This window comes from Liolophura sinensis, chromosome 7 (genome assembly GCF_032854445.1).
Source record: "Liolophura sinensis isolate JHLJ2023 chromosome 7, CUHK_Ljap_v2, whole genome shotgun sequence".
In the NCBI taxonomy this organism is placed as follows: Eukaryota; Metazoa; Mollusca; class Polyplacophora; order Chitonida; family Chitonidae; genus Liolophura; species Liolophura sinensis.
The window spans coordinates 59,276,545-59,283,660 of NC_088301.1; the positions used below are offsets into that span (position 1 = coordinate 59,276,545).

General features: G+C 40.0%; 1 protein-coding gene across 1 annotated transcript; it reads left to right on the forward strand.

Annotated features, from left to right (window-relative positions):
- Positions 1 to 1,162: 1,162 nt before the first annotated feature.
- On the forward strand, positions 1,163 to 6,784 carry LOC135471078 (uncharacterized). Its single transcript, XM_064750125.1, has 7 exons — positions 1,163 to 1,360; positions 2,067 to 2,168; positions 3,188 to 3,340; positions 3,748 to 3,884; positions 4,245 to 4,344; positions 4,695 to 4,803; positions 5,071 to 6,784. Exons 1-7 carry the CDS (start codon positions 1,283 to 1,285, stop codon positions 6,453 to 6,455), a joined length of 2,064 nt encoding a protein of 687 aa, XP_064606195.1. The 5' UTR covers positions 1,163 to 1,282; the 3' UTR covers positions 6,456 to 6,784.
- Positions 6,785 to 7,116: the final 332 nt, after the last annotated feature.

Sequence of the window (7,116 nt, forward strand, 5' to 3'; positions counted from 1 at the left end):
TGTGTGGATTGCCATGTATGGCATATGTGTGGTTGTGGCACCATTATAGGCCACATGTATTGATTGCCTTGTACAGTATGCAAGGTTGTGGCATAGGCTATCTGTGTGGATTGCCATGTATGGCATATGTGTGGTTGTGGCACCATTATAGGCTACATGTATTGATTGCCTTGTACAGTATGCAAGGTTGTGGCATAGGCTATCTGTGTGGATTGCCATGTATGTCATATGTGTGGTTGTGGCACCATTATAGGCTACATGTATTGATTGCCTTGTACAGTATGCAAGGTTGTGGCATAGGCTATCTGTGTGGATTGCCATGTATGGCATATGTGTGGTTGTGGCACCATTATAGGCTACATGTATTGATTGCCTTCATTACTTCTTAACTGTTTAACACAAGATATTTCTATTTCAAAAGAAAACATCAACAAAATATAGTTTTATTGTGCACTGTGAACTTTTATCTGAAGTTCATACTGTTGTTATATGTCTTTGTATAACAGTGTTCTAACTGAGAATGTAATGCTTGTGTAGTAAATTTATTTGTAGTGTAGTTTGGCCTTTTAACCTAACAATAGTGTTCAAACAGTTTAGTCATATTTATAGTTTTAACATATTTATAAATATTATCATAATTTCAGATTTAAGGTCTGTCAGAATAAAATTACAAAAACTTTCTGGCCATAAATTGCTAATTTATGCTACTTTGGGTAATTTTTTTTGTTGGGCCCTAGAAATGATATGGGTGAGCAAAAACAGTACATGTACACGAATGTTTCACATGAAATCTCTAGTGTATATCTTGCTGGTTTGAAGGTGTTATTAGGATCCATGTAGGTGAATGTCATTAATGATAAGTGACTAAATAAGTGTGAACAGAACAGGAGGGCAGTCATCCCCTGATCTGGCTGTCTGTAGCTTACAGGGGACAGAATGGGATTTGAAGGCTCTCTCGATAGAACATTGAGAGCTAGAGAGTTGACATTGTGGGTGGATGAGAAGGCTTGATTGATCCTTCCGAAGACCTCCATTCTAAGCTGCGATCCAGTTGAGGTTATTTACTCAAACCTGGGCTGTGTACTTCATTTTCAGCCAGTGCAGTTTTTCTTTGCCACGCTACCTGTGCCAGTTAGAGCTCACTGTTGTGTTTAAGCCTACTTTTCCACAAACAACTGACAACAATGACAGGAAAACAGTGGTCAGTTTCTGCGCAGGTAGCAAGTTGCAGAATGTTGGGGCTTGTTCTGTAGCAAGGACATTCTGACGTTCATTCACACCTATGGTACCTGCAGTAGGCATGGGAAATATTTTGAAGTTGTTGCAAACTGGTACTAGCAGATCCCGCATGTGTGTTCAGGTTTGTACATACTGTGAATCTGACTTTCATGGCTTGGCTCCTACTGACAAGTTTTTCTGTTAACATTGATCAATATGTGGGCCAAGGCGCCAAAAAGTTTGTGACGATCTACATGTATGCAACATGAGAGTATAATTAATGAGGGAACACATAGCATTGTAGTATGGAGGCCAAAGTGTAATGATTTTGTCTGTGTGATTTGTTTCCAGTATTTAGCCTGATCACTGGACATCAAATACAGTTCATGTATATATACATGTTGGATTATTCATGTAGAAACTGCATGAATAATCCAACTGTACACTGTATATTAACTTGGCCTTTCCCTTCAATCAGTGTTTTGTGATAATGCCTAATCGACACAGATAACATTAAGTTCTTGTATCGTATTTAAGGTAAACATCATAGATAATCTTAAGTCATAAAAGTGTTAAAAGACACAATTCATCTTTTTTTTTAAAACTTTTGAATGTGAAAGGAAAAACTTAGCTGACTTAATAGAATGCTTAAAATGAGAGAAATAGGGCATATGTGTCGTCTTACAAGTTTGACACATGAGGCATGTGGCTTCCCAGATGAGGCATGTGGCTTCCCAATTGATGCTGTAGGTTTAACAAAGTAACCATGTAATTCCCTTCATATTGGGCTAGGTACTTAACTTTGTTGGTAGCCCCAGGTAGTTATATCTTGTGTGTTATGTTTACAGCTGCAGCCGAAAATGCCTGAGGCCGCCAAGTTGACCAGTCTAAGTAATGGTGGAGTGCCCATGCCCACTCTGCCGTCCATCACAATCAATAAAATGACCCAGGTAACCACAAATTTACCATTTTAGCTATTTATGTAACATTATTTTTGAAGCATTTGTCATCTTATATACACTTAAACAGTTGTAACTTACAATGTAGTCAGTGACCAACACCATGATGTTTTACTATGGTCAGTGAGTTAGACTATGTTTGTTGACCATTATGCATTAGGATAGACAACCTTACTGCACATGAGGAAATATGAACACCTAAATAATAGTACAATTACATTGCATAGCTGTTATACATAAGAAACTTTGCTGTTCATTATTTGTGTAATGGGACTTGTAAACCAAACTTCCTTGTTCAGGTACATTTATATGTACATAGTTTTTCCACTTGCCTAATATTATAATTGAAAAATATCCCTATTGGAAATTTGAAAATGTTGTCCTTGAACTTGAACAGCTCTGCTGAGGTAGCTACATGTATCGTGCAGGTGTTATGTGTTTTTACGACAGGTTGAGATAACCCAATATTGTGGTATACACAGTGCTAATACCTGCATAAGTTTTTTGAACACACACCATTTTCTTGATACTCTTTCACACATTCGAACCTGTATATACGACATATTTATGACTTTTCGTGACCTTTCTGCAAGTCTGGAAATAAGCAGCTGGACAAGGACAATTATGTCCTGCAAAAACTGAAAAATTATCTGCAGGCTTGTTGTGGTGTACGTGTACATATTACAGTATAGTGTGTAGTTTTGCTATCATAATAAAAACCAATAATTCCATGGATTTTGTTGTTCTGGTGGGTAATATGTCAATTACTGACACTGACTTAGTCAGTGAGGAAATGTACTGTATCCAGAGAAGATTTATGTGTAACTGGATCTTTGGCTGGCATGATGCTTGGTGTCCATGTGAAAGTGAACACAGGGCAGAAGTCCCATGCTAGGTCCTGAGACCGCTCCTCATAAATCCCCTGTCCCAGTTTGTGGCCTTGGGTGTGTTGATATCTTCTGTAGGGTTGCCTGTTGTGTCTCATACTGGCTATACTGTTATGTCCTCAGGCCCAGTTGAGGAAGTTCATTCCCCACCTGTTGCAAAATGTGACTGGGGACGCCATACCAGGCTTTGGGCCTGTACCTAAACCTCTATGGTGGCCGAGTGATGTCCCTTGGCACCACTCTAGGCTGGACCACAAGACAAACCCATTCAAAGAGGTAAACCTGTTCTTCAGATTCAGTTGACAAGTGTTCATACTGAATAGACAATATGTCATACCTGTAATTACCATTAGGTACATGTACAATGTAGGTTGATTAACTAGTATTAGGTAGATAGATATCACCAAGGCGAAACTGAGGACCTGTCTGTGAATCAGATATGCACAAGGCTAATGGTACTAAAATTTTCATTTTTTTTTGTCCCCATTCCTGTCCTTGATAGCTTGTTCAATAGCTTTGGCTGGAATCGTTGTTGCCTGTTGTAACAAATATCTGTATTCTTATCAAGTTTGCACTCACATTTAAAAAACAGTGGCGGTCCTTTTCTCTCATGTCTGCTTCATTTTGTATACCGAAAGATACAAATTAACATTGCATTGTCAAAGTGTGGTCTTGTCCATCAGAGGTTTGAAACAGCCATTGTTATTAAATTTAGGCTTAGTGCATTCCAGTACAAGCGAATTGATTATGATCATGATTTGACTTACGACAGAAAGATAAAATTGCTGGGCCGTGTAGATTTCAGATATGTCAAATCAGTGTCATGAATTTGGATTTCCACAGATGAAAGGTTCAAGGACTCATCTGGAATTCAGGATTTTTTTTTACTAAATAATAATCCCAATTTCCTGGGAAATACAGAAAGTGTACTTAATTTGCATACATTCGGCCATTTCCAGATTGTTGATAGATTTCTTCTTTCATCTTAAGAAGTGGCCTGAAGAAGAATGAAAGTACTTTGCTTTACATATTCAGGTCCTATTTTATCATGTAAAGTAACATAACTATGTACATGGTTCATTAATTTTAGATCACCAATATGGAGAATTTGAAAAGCATTGTTCGGAACTGCTATCATTACTATGGCCAAGAACGCAATCTAACTGGTTCCCCCAAACAGCCCAGAGTCTGCAGCCTCCCCCCTTACGATGATTGACAATTACTACAGAGATGCTACTAATGCGGGGTTGAAGCAGGAGAGTTACACCAGGGACAAATGGGTTAGTATACAACTTTGACATGTAGGCAGTTACATGTATGTCAAGCAATGGCAATTTGACATGCAAGAGTTACTGTCAAGCAATATCTCATTCATCAACAACTTAGGTGTCAAACCTGGAAAATAGGAAGTTAACTTGGGATGTGTCAAGATACATTTGGTTAGCAAAGACTCTCCTACAAAGCAACTGTTGATGCAGGATACCAAAGGGTTTAGCAACAGATCTGAAGGCTGTGAAACTGAAACTCTATAACTAGCACCTACCAATTTTTTTTAGAAGTGCAGTTTTTGCAACCACTAAATTTTTATCCTCAGACTGTTTTGTAGGTGTTTTGTCTTCTTTACCAACAGGGTGAGTTGCCTTCTTGTAACTTGAGATCTAGTCCGCGCACAAGGCGAGTCAGTAACACCTTGCTTCCAGACATCGTTCACCCCAGAAATACACCAATGCCAAGAAAAGGTACAGTGTTGTCAAATCTTCATCTCCTTGTGTTGAACACTAGACTGATGTGATAGTGACAAGTGAGGTTTTTAATGTAATTATCAGATGTCAGTTTAGAAGTTAAAAAATTCACTGTTAACATTACGTTTTTCTGAACTAATATGGCCTTAATATATGTTGTTATGATGATTCTTAACAGTTATTTCTACATGTAGTCTCGTGAAACCAAAAAAGGCATTGTAAAGTGTGTAAAGGAAACCTAACAAATATTTCCTCTGTTTTCAGATTTTCCATCCATGGAAGCCAAACCATTCCTGGAAATTTACATTTGTTTCTTCTGTGAAAAGGAATTTGAGAACAAACGAGACATGTGTCACCACCAAGCGCGTTGTAAAGAGCAGCCCCCAGAGCTCAAAGTTGTGTTGAGTCTACCTCGACAGCCACTTCATATTCAGCCTCCCCAGATCAGCCCTGCGCCAGAGATGTGTATTCCTGTGGCAAGACCGCCAAAGAAGACTTTCATGGAAAGTCTTAATCTTCTTGCCTGTCAGAAGGCCAAGGAAATAAAAGCTAAAGTTAGAGAAAGCACAGATGTTGACTGTGAGATTATCGATGTTATTGAACCCCCCAAGACCCCAGTGGCTTTAACACCTCCTCGCACTCCTAAACTACTCATCTCTCAGCTGAGCCGAGACGAGTCTTGGACACGTCGTAAAAGTGCCAGCTTCAGTTGGGCTCCAACTGATCTGAGTGATGATGAAAGCATTAACAGTGGCCCTTCTGAAAACGAACCAGATAGTTTCAGCACTTGTCAGAGAAATGCTTCTTTGCTTTCAATTCCATTCACATCATTACTTGGGCAAAGAATTCGAAAACATGTTAAAAGTGAAGGACAATCTGCTGTGGTGTGGAATGTGGAGTCCTTTTGCAAAACCCCTGTGAAAAACAATGCCCTCCAACGACTCCGTGAAAGGCAATCCAACTACCCAGTGACCTTCAAAAAAACCAAGCGATTCTCAACTAAACACACTCATGAATATAAATTCAACAGTAAGCAGAAAAGTGACTTTTTGAAATGTTTGGAAGTGGGACTTAGTAAAAGGAGCTTAAGGCTCTTGAAGAAAACCAGAAACTGTTCTGTGAATCTTAAAAGGTTAACCAGATCGCAGCTCAATCATTGGCTGAGGTCAGGACCAAAAGGGAATGTAAGCTCATCAAAGCCAGCAGTAATGCCTGTGGACCAGATGAAAAGTGCAGTGTGTCTTCTCGGGCGAAATGTGTTTCCTCGACAGCCAGCTCTGCTGTCTGCTGATATGGACAGAATTTTGGGGCTGAAGAAAAAGGTATCACAAGAGGGTCATCAGCAAGCTAAGTTACCGCTTGGTTCCATAGTTTCTGAACAGCTGAATGCAGAAGCTTCTCAGCAAAAATTGACAGTGTATCGAAGCTTGTTGTCGGAGTACTCCTCTTCTCACCCAGTACTTCAGCATTCAGAATCATCGAAGTTACCCTGTCTGACAAATCTGTTAATGGTTCCAACCACAAAAACCACTTTGCCAAAGAAGCCAACACAACTAGCTCAGATGTTGAACACACACGCTCAGTCAATTGCCAGCTCAACCGCCTGGCATTTCTGTGAACCATGTGGAGAGCTGGCTAACAAACAATGACTTTCATGCCAAAGATGATGAGCAAATCCCTTCTGTCAAAAAAGGTTGGACACCGGATTTCCACTTCAACTACTGTACCAGACAAGACAGCATCCCTCCGAGTGAAGCGAAAGCTAAATAGTTCCAGTTCAAAAAGCAAATAAGTGTGGGAAATTCAGCGAAAAACTCGAAGACAGGCCCTTCGAGGGGGATCAGACAGTATTTCAGTACATTCGTTGTCCTCTTCGGAAGACGAAAATATTGTAGAAAACAGCAGATGTAACTCAGTGGATGGCCTGCCGGTCATCAAGAACACATTTTCACTAGCACCAGGTCATTTCAGCCAGTCAACTCAGATCGTGGGTTGAGACTGATTATACCCACCGTTGCCAAATTTCCGCCTTCCGCGCACAGTTCGATCTCGATCGCTTCTGTCTCCCAGCCAAAATCACTCCTCCGGGATGCCGTCAAAGCTGCACATGTCACAAAAATCACCTGTAAAAATCCACAGAATATTTTCCGAATTTAAATACGAGTGCTTCTTCTTCTAGTCCCGTAAAAAGTGAGAGCTCTACGAACTCATCTGGTAGTAGTGCTCCTGTAAGAAGATCTAAAAGACTACAAGTGGTTGCATCCGGCGAAGAATCAGTCTCATTCCCAACCTACATCTTCCACTAGACCA

Coding starts and splice junctions, on each gene's coding strand:
- LOC135471078 (XM_064750125.1), top strand. CDS start 1,283: ATGGTACCTGCAGTAGGCATGGGAAATATTTTGAAGTTGTTGCAAACT. Junction 1,361..2,066: donor GATCCCGCATGTGTGTTCAG/GTTTGTACATAC, acceptor TTATGTTTACAG/CTGCAGCCGAAAATGCCTGA. Junction 3,341..3,747: donor AGACAAACCCATTCAAAGAG/GTAAACCTGTTC, acceptor CTTGTCCATCAG/AGGTTTGAAACAGCCATTGT.